Source organism: Lichenostomus cassidix, chromosome 12 (genome assembly GCF_008360975.1).
Source record: "Lichenostomus cassidix isolate B80296 chromosome 12, HeHo_3.0, whole genome shotgun sequence".
NCBI lineage: Eukaryota > Metazoa > Chordata > Aves > Passeriformes > Meliphagidae > Lichenostomus > Lichenostomus cassidix.
In genome coordinates, this window is record NC_139493.1 from 9,086,844 (window position 1) to 9,102,583 (window position 15,740).

General features: G+C 44.9%; 1 protein-coding gene across 1 annotated transcript in view; it reads left to right on the plus strand.

Moving 5' to 3' along the window:
- The first annotated feature begins 9,134 nt into the window (after positions 1-9,134).
- The window catches only part of GRIP2 (glutamate receptor interacting protein 2), a 249,423-nt gene continuing 242,817 nt past the window's right edge, over positions 9,135-15,740 (plus strand). The window contains exon 1 of the mRNA XM_085072550.1: positions 9,135-9,291. Coding sequence (XP_084928676.1) covers positions 9,237-9,291 — 55 coding nt within the window. The 5' untranslated portion in view covers positions 9,135-9,236. The remainder of the gene's footprint in view (positions 9,292-15,740) is intronic.

Sequence of the window (15,740 nt, forward strand, 5' to 3'; positions counted from 1 at the left end):
CACGTGTTCATTTTTACCTTGATGCACCAAAGAGATTTAAATCAGCATAATCGGGGATGGAGTTTCTCTACCATATGGGCATTGATTACCTAGCAGTCATCTACCATCTGCCTGCATAGATGGCTTAGTGGCAGCTATGATTAATTTATTAAGAAAACAAAAGTGTATTGTATATGTAATCCTTCTCTGTTACTCTGGTGGTGAAAAGCTACTGTTAAATGTTTTAGAACGAAGGAAATTTTTCGCCACTTTGGCTCAAAGTCTTGGTCCACTCTAGTTTGGATTCCTCTTTATTTTCTACAGTTGGATTTATAATAATAAATAAAGTGTTCTTTCACTAGCCACCATCCTGTCAGGTATCCCAAAAACATGAAGTGAAAGACGTAAGTTGTCTTTCTGGACAAAGTAGTTGAGCACTGTTCGTTTTTGAGGAGATGCTCGAAAGGCTGTTTAAGGTAATTTTCCTAGGAAAAGAGAGAACAGCGTCTAAGGAAGAAAGAAACAGTTGTGGAGGGCTCTCTCCCAGCTTCCCTCTGCAGCAAAGTCCCGGAGGTGTCACTCGCGCTGGTAGAGGGACCTCAGGGCGGTAGATGGCACTGCGAGACTGTTACTGCACGGTGTGATTCCCGTCTCACCGAGACTGGAGCGCTTGGCAGAGGTGACCCCGCAAAATGAGTGTCTCCCCCGCACTTCCCTGTAATCTCGCCAGCACTGGAGGGGTAAATTGGTTTCTTCTCCCCATTTCCCCAGCCTCATACATGTAAAGTTAGGCGAGAAGTAAGACAAGTGGATAACCCAGAATTGCATGAAGAGCTGGCCCTGGATTTTCAACTGTCAGTTCAAATTCTGTGTGGGTTACTGGGACTCGAGTTTTGAGTTCTGCTTTGGCCAGCTCTCTGCAATAGAAGTGCTTGTATGCTGAATCTGAGCACTGCAGCCACTCTTTCAGTCTCTCATCTGGCTCTGTGAGGGCTGAGACTGAAGACTAAACAGGTAAGGAATTTTCCAAAAGTGTTGTTTGCTTTGCAGGGACACTAAAACACACACCCCATTCCTTTTGCTTGAGTGATCCCTGTCCTGTTGTTGAACAGGACTCCAGCCCCTAATACAAAGGCTCTCCCCATACAGGCCTCCTGATACAAAGGTTACTTAAAATAGAAGCCCAGAAAGCACCAAGTCTTGCCATAAGTATCAAAAAAGAAAGCTTAGAGTGATTGTAGGTGTTATTTTAGCTATAATTGAGAAAAGAAATATTGACTCTCTGTGCACAGAGAGAGCTTGAGAGTGTGTGTGGCGCTGCTGCTATTAGTCAAATATAGACAAGTGGAATGAGAACTAGAATAATACTTCAAAATGAATAACTACATCAGGCAAAAGTCCAATGATTTCTTTATTAAGGCCTTGATGAGCGCCAAGCAACTTCTCATCTATATCAAGGAGCTGTACAAAATGTGAATTCCAATATTTTATGAAATACTAGAGGAGGGAATGCACACTACATGGAAGTGAAGGGGGCTTTACATTTTTTAACGCTTGCCCACAGTGCTTGTTTCCTAGCCAGCTGATTTGGGAGAGATCAGAACACTGCAATGGGAATTATTGTATTTTTCTATCCCTTTTGAATGTACATGCAAAATTACAGAGTGTTTCCATTAAGACCAACAGTCAATATCAATGATTTGCAACTGTCTTGCCTCCTTCTCTGATCTGAAATAGACTGCAGTCATTAATGTGTTACTGACAGCTGGAGCTGGGTCACAATGAGAGGGATGAGGAAGCAAGACAGTCATAGTAATGACTTTTAGCATATGTTGACAGAGATGTAGTGTTGCTTTCTGCACCCTGCTCTTTTCTTGAACTGCTTCTGTTCATCAACCACGAAAAAGAAAACCACATCATTTTTCCTAATGGCAATATTGAAGTTAGTTTTCATGAGATTCAAACAGTGATATGCTTTACTGAGAGATGGATGAATAGTGTTTCTCTGCTTACTATCAAGTGCAGTAGTTCCAAGTGGGTTTTCGTGGAATAGATGAGTGGTTAATGCCAGCTCTGGTTAAAAGAAGTCCAGGAGGGAGCCTGAGACTGTGGCATGAATGAAGGCTGAGTCCAAGCCTGTCTTCACGTCCTGAGCCATCTGCCACTGATGCACAACAGAAACTCACCTCACAAATTCATTTTCCACAGCTTCTGGTTCATGGGATTCTGGAGGCAGTAGGATAAGAAGGACCAAACAATTGGGAGCTGAACCTGCCAGCTGCTAGCCTGAGTCTGACTGTCCAGAGCATCTGGGATTGGCTTTGCTTTCCCTTCCACTGCAGTCCTGAATGGAGTTCTGGGCATGGCAGATACTGCAGTCATGTTAAAAGAAGGCACAGAAGTACTTCCATTGTGTATTTCTTTCATGGTTGTTAAAAGACACTGAGTTATTCCTGGGAGAAATGACAAATCCCTGGTGAGCAACTTTTTTTTACTTGCACAGCTGGTAGCCAAGAAAAATGCAATTTGGGCTTGCAGGGATAGCTTAAAGATCCTTTCCCATAAATAAAAGTTTGTCAATCAGAAAAACAAAGCAAAATGTAGAGCATGTCCTAATGGGAAACCTTCCCAGGCTGAGATCTGTCTGGTACCTGGCATTCCAGGTGGTGCAGAGCCAACTATCCTATACCTGATAGCTCTTTTACTTAAGTGATTTGTAAAATTTCCCTGAGGCATCTTTGCAATGAGGAGCAGAGATGAAACCTTACATAGCCAGAGGCAAATCTTGCTAAGTGCATGTCTGGAATGAAAAACTCTCTGTAGCAGTGGGATGGTTTGGAGATTTCTTCTGTGGGTAAGTGGTGGTTAGCACTGTTCTTGCCTGGGAGGGTTATGTGGCTTTATGAAGGTGAACACTTGGACATGGTGCAAATGGTGACATCTTATTTGTGATGCTGTGTGTGTGTCTAAGGCAAAACATGGTGTATGCAGAGAAGAAACTAACATGATAAAGGGAAGGAGGGAGTCCTGAAAGCAGTTTTGAAAGGGAAATAACATGTTTCCAGCAACTCCATCTTCAATCAAAAGTTAGAAAAGTGGCTCTTCATTGTTGTGACCAAGTTCAGTCTTGTTTTTAAATTCTGTCTTCCAAAATAAGAGATCACACAGCAACTTCACAGTGACTCAGACAGCTGTCTACTGGCTAAATTGAGGAGATTTTCACACAGGATGGTACCAAAGTTATTGTCTCTTATGTTGCATGGTTGTAACCAAATATTGACAGTTTTAAGCATCTGTATCAGCTGCTAATGCTTCAGACTGCCGTCTGCTTGGATGTGGAGGGTAGTACACAGAATAACATGTAGCATTCACGGCCACCTTGGATATTACATTTATAACACATTTCAGTAGCCTGGAAATCAACAGGCTGCAGCTGCAATGGAGCTGGGGGCAGTGCAGAGCCCTAAACCCTGGAGGGATTAGTGAGGGAAGGGGCAGAGTCTTGCCTAAACACTGATGGTTTGGGGCATGAAGGGAGGAAGATGCAAAGCTTCTTTGTCTTGCTACACTGTAGTCCTCCCAGCATCATATTCGCTAGGTCACTGGTAGGTAAATGGGGAGAACCTCTGTGGTGGGACATTGGCAGTAAGTGACAAGATTATGTTTGGGAACAAGGTGGACAGCCAATGTCATGTTGTTGGCAGAAAAGGTGACTGGTGTTTGTGACTGGCTCTAAACAGCATCTATAAGTTAAGAACCTGCAAGGGAAGCAAAACTAAAGCTTCAGCACCAGCATCAGCCCAGGTCAGGTCAGCAAGGACAGGTCTTGAGCCCAGGAGAAGACCTGATGACAATGGTGTTGCAAGAGGAGAGCCAAGCAGAGAAACCCCTGGGTAGGCTGGCCACAGGCAGCCTCATTTCTTCAGCACTCAGAGCTGGTTGCACACTTTGCAGGGCTCTTGTAGAAGGAAGATGACTTTGGAAGAAGGTGAGGTGCTGGTCTGAACCCATTTGTTGTTATGCTGGGATTTCCAAGGAAGGAGGTGAGGAACCAGCTCCTGAGCTGACTCCACGCATGTCTTTGGGACAGAAACAAGGAGGATTTGAGCTTCCTTCCAGCAGGAACAGAGCACAGAGGTGACCATATCCTCATGGAGCCCATAAATGGGGTGCGTACTTGCGTCAGTGAAATCCAAATGTATTCTCCCTATCTGTCTTAAAGGGTATTCAGCCATTCAGAGAGATGAGTATCACCCAGAAGAGGCAGAATGACAGATTGCTTCCAGCCTTCAGAACCGAGTTGGACATGAGCACTTTCTGCAGAAGTCCATAGTATGGATGTATGCCCTGAAGTTCCTGACAAGAAGAAGGCAATATAACAAGTAAACTGCTTGCATTGCCTGAATTTAAGGCAAAGACAAAACCAAGTTGGATTAGTAAGTAAAAGTGCTATTCATCAACCTCTGGTGGTGGTAGCAAAGTGAAGATAATCCATTTTAAAATTGCCTTTAACCCTCTACCATGACAGGATTATTTTTAAATTCCATGATCTCAATGCTGCTCACTGCTGTGTGTTATGGGGTACACAGCTGTATAAAAGTGAGAGTGTAGCAGTCAGTGAGACAAACCCATTGTGACGCTGTGTTGTGACAGAGATTGATGGTCTGTATCCCCACTACCATTCCATGTACTTGAGAGGTGAAAGTAGAGACTGGTTCTGCATTAAAACAGCTGTGTGCTATTTACATATCCCAGTGGGATGGAAATAAATTTCCCATAGTCCCCTGCCTGCTCCATGTACAGCTGTAAGGATATAGAGTGCACTGCTTCAACACTCAGCAAAGTAGCCCAGCCTTGGTAGAGAAAGAAAATTTATCTTTTACTTAATTAAGTCTAGGAGTGGGAGTGAAAAAGGAAAAGATTATTCTAGACACCTAAATAGATTTCCTTTGTGTGGGATTACATAGGTCAAAGTAATTTCTAGCTTGATCTTAACTATTGAATGCTGCCTGGCAGTAGCACTAGGTCAATATGGGGGGGAGGGAGCCTACAGTCTTCTCTGTTTCCCCAGAGGGTTTCATTGTGCCTCCAGATCACTGTTGAAATAATGCAGCCTTGAGGGTGCCACCTCACTAGTGGTACATCTTCACTAAGCTGCGGGGAATGGTGGGCGGACAGAACACCATTCCTGAGGATCTCCCAAGTGTCAGATCCTCACAGATTCAGAAATGGTAAGAGAGGAACTCTGAAGTCACTTGGTTTGGGGCTGAAATTGAAGATTGACTCATTTCACTGACTTACCTTGTTGCAGGGAGTCAGCTTATTCTCCTTGTGAGATGATGAAGTGAGTGACCCTCAAAGTGAGGGAACACATGACAGGAGAGTTTGCTGGAGTTGTCTAGAAGCAAAGAGTTCAGGGACAAAATGGAAGCTAAAATGCCTCGACATTCTTCCTTAACCCCAGCAGGAAAATGGGATTTCTATGTGGGAGTCTCCTCTTGCCACACACACATGGTATCACTGTCTGCTCACTACCCTGTGCATGCAGCATGCAGGAGACGTGAGCTCCATCCCATTTGCAAATCCTGGTTTATTTGCAGGCTTGTGACAGGCCTGAACCTTTGCTCAGTAGCCAGCTCCTGAGACTGTAAAACTTGGTGCTTTCATATTTTTTTCTTATAGCTATAGTGGTATTTAAAGCACAGTGGAGCTAACTCTCCCTCTTGTGTGCCACAGAAAGCTTCTGTGAATTAGGGGCAGAGCTTGAAGCTACCCAGGCCTGTAGAGACCATGTTCTCTACAACCCATGAAGAGCAGACTCGTATTTCAAGACCTCCCATCATTCCTCCAGCTCTAGAGAGCCCCAACACACATGCAGGAACACTTGGTTTTTGTTCTGAGCCATGCTGCCCATTTAGGCTGCACACACTGCAGGGCAGAGACCTTTCCTTTTGCCCAGCTTAGGAGCAGCTTTCGTCTTGCTGGACTCTGTGTTCCTCAGTGTGATAGGGACCACCAGCTGCTAAAACAGCCAATGTGCAGGGCACAGTAACGTCCTCAGTTGATCAAACCAGGCCATCCTGTTCCGGGGCGCGTGGCCAAAGGGGAATCTCTGCCTTACAAATTTGGTTTGACAACCATTTCTGCAGGATGGGGGAGGACAACAGTGCCTTCTAAAATTATGGCAGTATCCAAGTCACAGTGGTGCCTAAAATCCTGCAGCTGCACATTTCAGTTATACAAAAAGATTAGACATTGCTCAGGGACATGGCTACTCACTTCTGAAGTCTTCTGCTTCTTGAAATATCCCTCCACGACTTCCCTCCAAAGATGTACCATAGCACCTGTTGTACATTGATTCTGCTTATGAATTCTCTACTGGTACTCTTAGGTATGTTTCATTTTCTCTAACGGTTTCCCATGCGAGAACTGAAGTTAGTACTTGAGAAAATCTCACCACAGTAGCTTTGGCTTTTTGTACAATAATGGATATGTCAAATTCAATCCTTAAGAGCCCTGAGCTTTTTCAGCTAGTAATGTGCTTGCTATTTTCACGTTTAATTATTTCTGTGGTACCAGTGTCCTTTAAAAAGTAGTACTGTTGTAGCCATGACAGTCTAAAGACTCTTCAGGGAAAGAATCTTTTGTGAGATCAACCAGTGTAAATGGCAAAACCAGATGAGCTTTTAGGTACAAAAAGTGTCCATTTAACCTTACTTTTAAAAGCCCCTTTCTGTATCATGTTTATTTCAGATTCTCATTACTTTTCCTGAGCGCCGTATTAGATCAATAACCATCATTTTTCTGGGAGTCCTTTTCTAATGCCTAGAATCTGGATATCATCATGCAATTATAAAATACAAGGCAAGGAAATCAAGGCACAGAAAGGGCAGGTGATTTGCCTGTGTGGGTGGTTGAGTTAGTCATATAACTCAACAGTCTCTGTGTGCTGGTTTTTAACTATTGAAGAAGCATAATTTCCTTTCCCCAGGATGCATCCTACCTTCAGATTAATCCTTCTCGAAAGATCTTCTGAGTCTTGTTATCAGAATATTTGGGGCATATCACAAACTTTCTCTAAGTCAGCATGATGTGCCCTCATCCAATCCAATTGCAGAGCTGTGATTTGTTGTGAGTCCCAAAGGTACAAAGAAATTGCAGGGAAGGGGTGGTAGTGGAGGGGGTGTCGTGTTTTCCTCCAAGGAACAAGCTGTGCAAATGTGCTGTATTTAGCACAAGGAAACAAGCTCTTTAAGAAGTTGTACCTGGGTGGGGAGTCAATCCCTTCTTATGTTTTTAGTCTGAAGGTAAATGTGGGCAAAAATATATTTTTATGTCTGTGAATTTTTCTGTGCTGCTAGTGGGGTATAGCAGATCTGAGGTATAGCTGTGCTCCTGCTGCCGATAGACCTCAGGAAATCTCTCTTAGAAGTGGTTGCTCCAGCTGGCTGGAATAAGCCTTCAGGTGCCATCATTCCAATCACTGTCCTTTAAACTGATGGGTAACGCTGTTTAGAAACATGGAAGAGAATCAGCCTGTACTGTGCTGCTCTCTGCTGTGATGGGAACGTCTCATGCGGTCCTAGGGCATTGCATACTGCTGTCTGCCCTCTGCAGTGCTGCAAACTCTGATGCTTAAATGAAGAGGGCTGTCTATTCTCATGGGTTTATGATTATCCCAGCTTAACTCACTGGAAAAGCATCCTACAATAGTAACTTCAAAAGATCCTCTGAAGCCCACCTCCCACGTTGGTCTTTAAAAACTTGGGGGGGTATGTGTGTGTGTGTAAGCTAATTTAACTGTAGGTCTTTAACTCAAGTACCTCAGTTAGGATCCTCATCCCCCAGACTGCCCCAAAGTCATAGGTTTCTGCTTTTGTCCCTTTGTGCAGAAACTGATCTTCTCACTTGATGCGCTCAGAGCTTTAGCAGGTTGTTTCAAGAATATTCACAATCACCTTAAGTGTTGAGCCACTCCCACTCTCACTAGGGAGTGAAGAGGTTTCCAGACTCCGGCTGCCCAGCTTGGCAAATGCCACACCACACTTGGCTGGCAGTTCCCGAAATGGCTAATGCTTCTCAGATGTGAGCGGAGCACAGAGGGTGAAGCTGCTGCACCTTGGCAGGGTGCTAGGCTGTCCTACAACTGCTTTTCATGCAGGTAGGGACAGAAAAGCTGAACTGTAAAGCCAAAGTCCATATGGATGCATACAGATGGATATATTCTCTTGTTATTAGAGCTGCCCTATTCTGCCTGAGTGGTGTGAGACACCAGTCTTCTGAAACTGGAATTAGCTCATGCTATCCCAAGGAGAGCTTGGTCTCCAATATTTTAGATTATAGCAGATGTTGCACATAATATAATCACTCTCACAAAGGGAGGCAGAGATGCAGAACAAGACCTACCAGACAGGTAATAAAAGAAAAGACCTCATGAAGAACAAAAACAGCTGCGAGTGATTGCAGAGATATGTTGCCCCCAGGAAATTAAAAACATGAATGCCCTGGCATATGCAATAAACATCTCCTTTGTGTCCATGTAAAAGTGCTGAAAGCTCTGGAATATTAGGAAATTGAAAAAAATGCTTTTAAGTCTTCCCCATATACTTCAGCTGCGTGCAAGTGGTCGTGAAGAAGATGAAGTAGATCAGCCTGGCTGCTGCGCAACTTTATTTGCCAGAGAATCCAACTTCAGAATAAACACGCGTCAATGCGCGCACCTGCGTGGGGCTGCCAGGCAGCTGCCGCTCGGCGAAGGGAAGAGGCGCCAGGCTACAGCTGTAAAGAGAATGTAGAATGGGAACAGTGTGCTCTCCCTGTCTTTCCTGGGCATGTATCTGCCCGACGTCAGCCGGCGATTTGGGACCCGCAGGACGCCGGTGTGGGTCGGAGCCCCGAGCCTGTTCGCAGGCGGGCCCATCCTGTCTACGCAGACTCTCCCCCAATGGGAAAAATGTACAGTATATACATTTTGACACTATTTTTTCTCCCCCCCTTCCCCGAGTTTGCCGTTCCCCGCCCTCCGCGGCGGGGGGAGCGCACCTGCGCGGCGGGCGGCCCGGGGCTGTGCGCAGGCGGGGGCGGGCAGCGCTCCCCCGCCCGGCCCCGGCCCCGCCGCCGCCGCCGCATGCACCGCCCGGCCATAAAGCGCCGGGGAGCCCGGCCGCGCTCGGCAGCGCCCGCCGCTCCTGCCGGCCCCCCCGGGCCCCTCCAGCCGCGCCGCTGCCCCGGGGGGCGGCAGCGCTGCTCCTGCCGCGATGCCGGGCTGGAGGAAGAGCCTCGCATTGTGCCTGCAGCGGATGCAAGAGGACGGTGAGCGCGGCGGGGGGAAAGGAGAGCTGGAGGTGCTCGGAATTGCCCTCCGCCTCCCCTTTTCCGTTATTCTTTGGGGTTGTGGTGGTGTGTGTCCCTCTGGGAGGGGGACGATGCTCTGCTGGCATGGAGCTCCGCGGATGAAGGGAGTGGAGGGGGGATGCTCTTCGTGCCGGTAAACTTTGCCGCAGCAAATCTTCCCTTCTATCCCCGGGCGTGCTTGGTTTCTGCTTTCGTTTTTTTTTTCTTCTTCAAGTGGTGGGGGTAAACCTGAGCGAGAGATGGCTGAGCGGTCCTTTTTGGATATTTAAGAGGGGCTTGCAGTATCTGAGCCCCAACTTTCTAAAGCTACTGGTGATGCTGTTTTCAGCTGGTAATTTTCCCCAGTGCCAACTCCACCTGGGGATTAAAGGGTTTGGAAATTGCACAGAGGACGTGTCACGGTAATCTGACTCCTATTGTGCCGCTTACTGTTGCTCACAGTGACTGTGAATTATTTTGTTTACATGCTCAAGAGTGTGATGTTAAATAAATGCTGGACGTGCGGCTCATAAAAGTCCTGAGAAGACATCCACAAGGTGGCACAGCATAAGGGAGGTTTAAACGTTGCACTCCGGCTCCTGCGTTTGTAGATGAACAGGCATGAGAGTGGTGGGGAAAGTTTATGTCTCTGAAATGAAGTGCATTTCTCCTGTGCTCTCATGGGACTCAGGTGGAAGAGCTGATCCGAGACGGGCAGAAATAAGTCGGAATGTGTGTTTTACGAACCTCTGCTGCTTTGGTACAAAGTAGCTAATGGCAGGTTTTTCCTTTGGACCCCTTCCCCGACTACCTCTCTAGATTGTTCCCTGGTAAATGGACTTAACAAATACGTGAAGTGGCACTGATGCAGCATTTGGTGTGAATAAAGCAAGAATAATGGAATTCTCTGAACCTGCTGGTTAATAAGCATAGAGAGAAACAGTGCTGTTAGATCTCCTGTGAGGTGTTAGGACAGAGTCATTAAGCTGCTGTGCCTTTCTGATGCTGCTTCCCTGCTCCCACTGCTTTGGGAGAACACCATCTATTTCTGTTGCTGGATTGTTTTAGGACCATAGCTTTTCCTTGGAGCCTCCATCTGCCTGAGATAGAGCTGTTAAAAATCTTGTCCTGTAGAAGAGTCAATCAGTCCCCCTGCTTGACACACTGAGACCTGTTGGCATGAATTCAGCCCTGCTATGGTGCAGTGCTTTGTAACGCTGCCTTGCTGCAGCTGGCACGGATGCTCTTGCACTGTTGGATCAGGGGTGGCTTTGGGAGCTTTTTTAAACATTCACAGCAGGGACTTCTTGATGTATAGCTGTACTGGGTTAGTGTGTTTGCTGGGTTACTTTCTTGATGACTTCATATGCGTATGTATTAGCTCTTGTCTCTGGCTCTGTGTAATGCCTTTCCTCCTCACCTCCTTTCCCTCTGACTTCAGTCCCAGCACTGCAGTGAGTCTGTGGCTGGTGTGCATCCCTTTGAGTACATTGCATTTATTTCCATGGGTGGCTCAAAGAGCAGTCAGTCTTATGAAGGTGCCATTTAATCACAGAATAGTTTATCTGGAGGGATAAATCTGGCAGGCTTGAGCTGATGTGCTGTGTAGAGGAGGATTAGCTGAGCTTGTAGGGAACTTCTTTCCCTTTTCCTCAAGGCAACCGGTTAGATGGTTGCGTTACAGCATATAACTCTGCAGGGGCAGCAGAGGAAGTATTTGGTAATGTTTTTGTAGCACTGCAGTGTTAACAGGTATGGTAGAGAAGGTTTTGCATCATGATGTGTCCCTGTCTGTGGCAGGAGGATTGGAACTAGATGATCTTTAAGGTTCCTTCCAATCCGAGCCCTTCTGTAACAACACTGCAGGAAATTTCTGCTCTGTTCAGATTTTGACTTTGCAAACCAATCTCCAACCAGTCTATGAAGAAATACTGACTTCTGGTTTTCTTTATTCAGAGTAAGTTATGTCTGCCTTGTTGGCATCTCCATGGCTACGCAGATGTCATAGGTTTGTGGTTCATTTTTTACCCCCAAGCTGGGGAGCTTTTTTGCCAGGCATGTGTGCTCTGGCCCATCAAGTTGTTCACTTCCTCTGAGGACCGCAGTACTTGAGCTTCCACAGGAAATGTCCTGGTGTTCAGCAGGAGCACAATTGTAATTAGAAGAGTGGTATATTTTGGTTACTGAATATTAATGTGATGAGCACCTCTTGCAATTTGCAGCCATTCAGAGCTGGATTGGTAGCTTCATTAATCACAGTTGGTAGAAAAGGTCAGCCATGGTAAGTCAGATAGGGAAATGCAAGATATGCACAAACTGTGCTGAAGTATGATTGCCATTTCAGAATACCACCCACAGCGAGTCTCTTCATGCATGTTTTGCCTTAAAATTTCTGTCTCCTGAAAGATGGGAATGACTTCTGACCAGTGTGCAGAAATTCTTCATTATATAATGTGTTGGTTTTCTCCACCACAAAGATTTGTACATGGGATGTGCTCCTCCTTATTCTATTTTATGCAAGGAAAAAGGAATTGATGTCAACTACTTGAAAATTTTTGGTGGAAATGTTTTCCCTCCAGCCTGTATTGATCACAGCCCTGTTACTCCAAAATCATGGGGTCGATCAGCTCCTTCCTGCATTACTGTGGGGCTGTCTCAGACCTGGAAGCAGAGGTTAAAGCATTTGGCCTGGCACTTCTGTTCTATCACTGTGAGTGCAGAGCTGTGTGGTCAGAGCTTGTGCTGATTTATCACTCTGATAACTCATCTTCTTTTGAGGCAGTGATGAGAACTAGCTTGCCATGCCAGACCTTTTCCCAGCTGAATTTCCCTCCCTCATGCTGCTGTCCTTATATGAGGACTGAAGAATTTGAGCTGCATTCTTGCTGCTCCAAGGTTTTCAGTAGCAGAAGCAGCAAAGGCCAAATTCTGCTTTGGGAACAAGAATGTATGTAGGCAGGTGGGAAAGTCTCTGTGTTTTTGGCACATCTGAGTGGATGTGGAAACTGTATGTCTAGAAAGGATAAACTGAATCTGCCGACTGAGCAGTGGAGGTACTTTTATCCAAATTGGTGAAACTCAGTGTTATTTAGATGCATAGGGCATGTATAAGATGGGTTACAGTTGTGGGCAGACACCTTTTGCTAAACCTGAGATATTTTTCTGCTTTTAGGGGGAGGTAATACAGAGTTTGGGTGTAAATTTAGGTTGCTTTTACAATTCCTCTTCCTCCCCCAGATGGTTTTTTCCTTGAGTAAAAGCAGAAAATTTGACTCTCACCTTTATAACTCCAATATGATGCCTTTTAAAAATAAAAACCTAAACCACACTTAGGTTTGAGGTAATGGGATTATAAAATGGGATGTGAGTTCTCCCAACCCTTGCTTGAATCATGGGGCAGCTGGAAAGGAGGGGAAAGGGACAACTCAGACCTGCTTCAAGTAGTGGCTATATAGCAGGATTGTGTTGCTGCTGTTTCCTTCCTTCCCTTGTATACAGCTCTGTGCTGGTTACCTTGGAAACAGCTGTAGGAACATATAGGGGCATTTTGCTGCTGTGCAGCCATGAGCAGAGGTGTCCTGTGGTGCCTGGAAAGGAAAATCCTTCATGGTGCAGCCTGATTTGCAAGCTGAGGGCAACAAAGTAAAAACCCATTGCAAGATCTCCCTTTCTTGGCTGCCCTGTCTTGCTGCAGGTACAGTTTGGCAGGAGTGGGACCATGGGGAAAATTTAGCAGGGGGTGGATTTTCATGGTTTTGGCAGAGCTATATAAATTTTTATAATAGGAAGGTAAAAATATCACAACAGTCTGTTTTGAGGAGGCTATAACAGCTGGGCTATATACATCAGTGATTTATTTAGTCCTCAGAACAATGTGCTGAGATGTTTTGCTCCATAGCTGTGAAACTACGCCTTTGACTTGAAATGGGATTCTTCTTTCCTTATTCACATGCATCAGGGAGAAACATCCCACTAAGATGGAAATTTGCTGTGTTTGCATGATTAGCAGAAAATTAGATCTTTCATTGAGTTCCATGTTTGTGATATGCATGTAATGTGTAGAATAACTAAAATAGAATAACTGTTAAAAATAATGTGAATTGTCTTTTGTTCACTTACCCATAAGCATTTTGATCTTACAAATGGTATGGTGTGCATAACTTTAAATCAGTTTAACTATTCTGCTGCTTAAGATACAGTGTTTTTGTGCTTGCCACATCAGAAATAATTCAATCATTTGGAAAGGCATTTTTTGTTTCTATCAAGTTGTCTTAGGACCACCTTTCAGTGCCAGATTGAGTCTGTTCAGTTTTAATACATTGCCTTACAGAGTCCATTTGTCCAAACCTACAATGACATGATCTATTATACTGGCACTTAATTTTCAGTAAAGAAATTTGGCTGCATAGCTGTCACTTAAGCAGTGTGCAGCTGAAATGTTACTGCTGAAGGGCTGTTAGGTGTCCACTGTATGTGGTATATTAATGTATTTCTGCATGTGATACTCTTGCTTTACAGTGCATCCAGGCTTTGTCAGAGATGAAGATTTGATCACACAGAGCTCAGGAATTTATGGGCTGCTGTTTGTTGGTAATACTCATTATACAGGCCAGTGCTTTTAAACAAAATGTAAAAATAGAGGTTCTGACCCTCCAATGAAGTGTGATGGGGAATTAGGATTGCTTGAAGGCTGTGGTGGTAATGCTTAAGGGATAATGCTCACTTATCAAACGATGGAACAGCCAGAGCAAATCCTGCTAGACTTTGATGGGGTCTTTTTTTTTTCTCATTAATATGTTGATGTGGATTTGGCACCCATTGAGTGAGTAATAGCTGCACCCTTCCTTGCTGGCTGTCACACTGTCACACTGCACTGAGTTTGGGCTGCTGCTTTTGATCCTGTACTTCCACAGTCAGAAAGTTCAGCTCTGATTGAGAAGTCTTGCACAATGTGGGGATGAAGCCACAAGGATTTTATGGAGTGACTTCAAAACCTCATTGGAATTTTATTAAAGACAGAGATTGATAATTATTTTGCCTTTTGAAATGATCTGCCAGCTTTTACAACCTGAATGTGATCCCATACCTGCAAAGTTTGGCTTTATGAAACTGTATGGACATTGTGGCTTCTGCTCTCTTGCTTATGCAATTACTCTGTGGGGCTTTCTGTGAAGGAGTTTTATTAGCAATATTGAGTGATGATGCTCAGTGCTGACAAAAGCATCGGCTGCAGTGGTTTGGCATGCTTTTCCTTTAGGGCTGCCAAGGTTGGAAAGTGGGGGTTGGGGGGAGCATTTCAGGATGCTGAAGACCTTGATGGAAACCATGAATTGTGGTAGCCAGGAAAATTTTAGAGTGAGAAGAAATGCCAGGTCTGTCTGGAATCAGGCCATGTTTGATGTTCTCCAGACCTGTTGGCGTTCCTATGGGCTCATGCCAAGTGTAGTGGAAAAACACGTGGGCAATTCCCAAGAAACGGATGTGATCTTTGAAACTGTTCCAGTCTTGAGCTGTGATTGCACCTGCTGACCCACAGATCTTCTGATGCTCTGGGTTCCACAGAGAGGAAGATTGTTCAGGTTAAACCAAGGTGTGTAGCCAGTCTGAGGTGTATGATTTGCTCTGCCTTTTTTTCATTTCCTTTTGTCTCATCTAAGTGGACACAAGTGCCAGATCTGCTTAGTTGTTGGCAAAGGAAGGCTGTCCACCAGGGCATGAGCTCTATTCCAGGCTCTCTTTCTATGGTTAAGACTGTGTAGGCCTTCCTATGAATGTCCCAATTTACTGACTATATTGTTAATTATTAGACTTCATTATAATGGAATAAAAGTACTTATTTTGCAAATGAAGTGAATTTAGAGGTATAAATATAGTGGAATAATTATAGGGGTAGAGCTCTATTGAAATTACCTCTTTGTAGACAAGTCCCAAGACAGTGAATTAGGCATTTTTGGAGCTCTGCATCACATAAATGGCTCCATTTCTTTTAAAAGTCAGACCTAGCCCTTGAAATTCAGAGCAGTGATCTATGCCCAAAAGGCTTGTGTAATATCTAGAGTGAGGTGAAAATCTTTTCCCATGATGGTCTCATTTCCCAGAGAGGCCACAAGTCTCCTGTTCCAGTGAATGTTGGTGATGATCCCCCACACATGGGAACTGTTCCTGCACATCTTGGGCCAAAGGCATCTACAATCTAAAAGTCTGTTTGTGTTCCTGAAACGAGTATAGTTACTGTGCACTGACACTGGTGTAACTGGGGATGGAAAATAGGCAGTGCTAGATCAAGAAAATAGATCCCATGCTGATGGTCTCTGTTGGAAATGGGAACAGCTCCTCTGCAGTGCTTGGCCTGGGTGAACCACACAGTGGAATGGAACATTCCCTCTTGGAAGGGTCTGCATTTTGTCCAGTTATACTTGGTCTTGCTG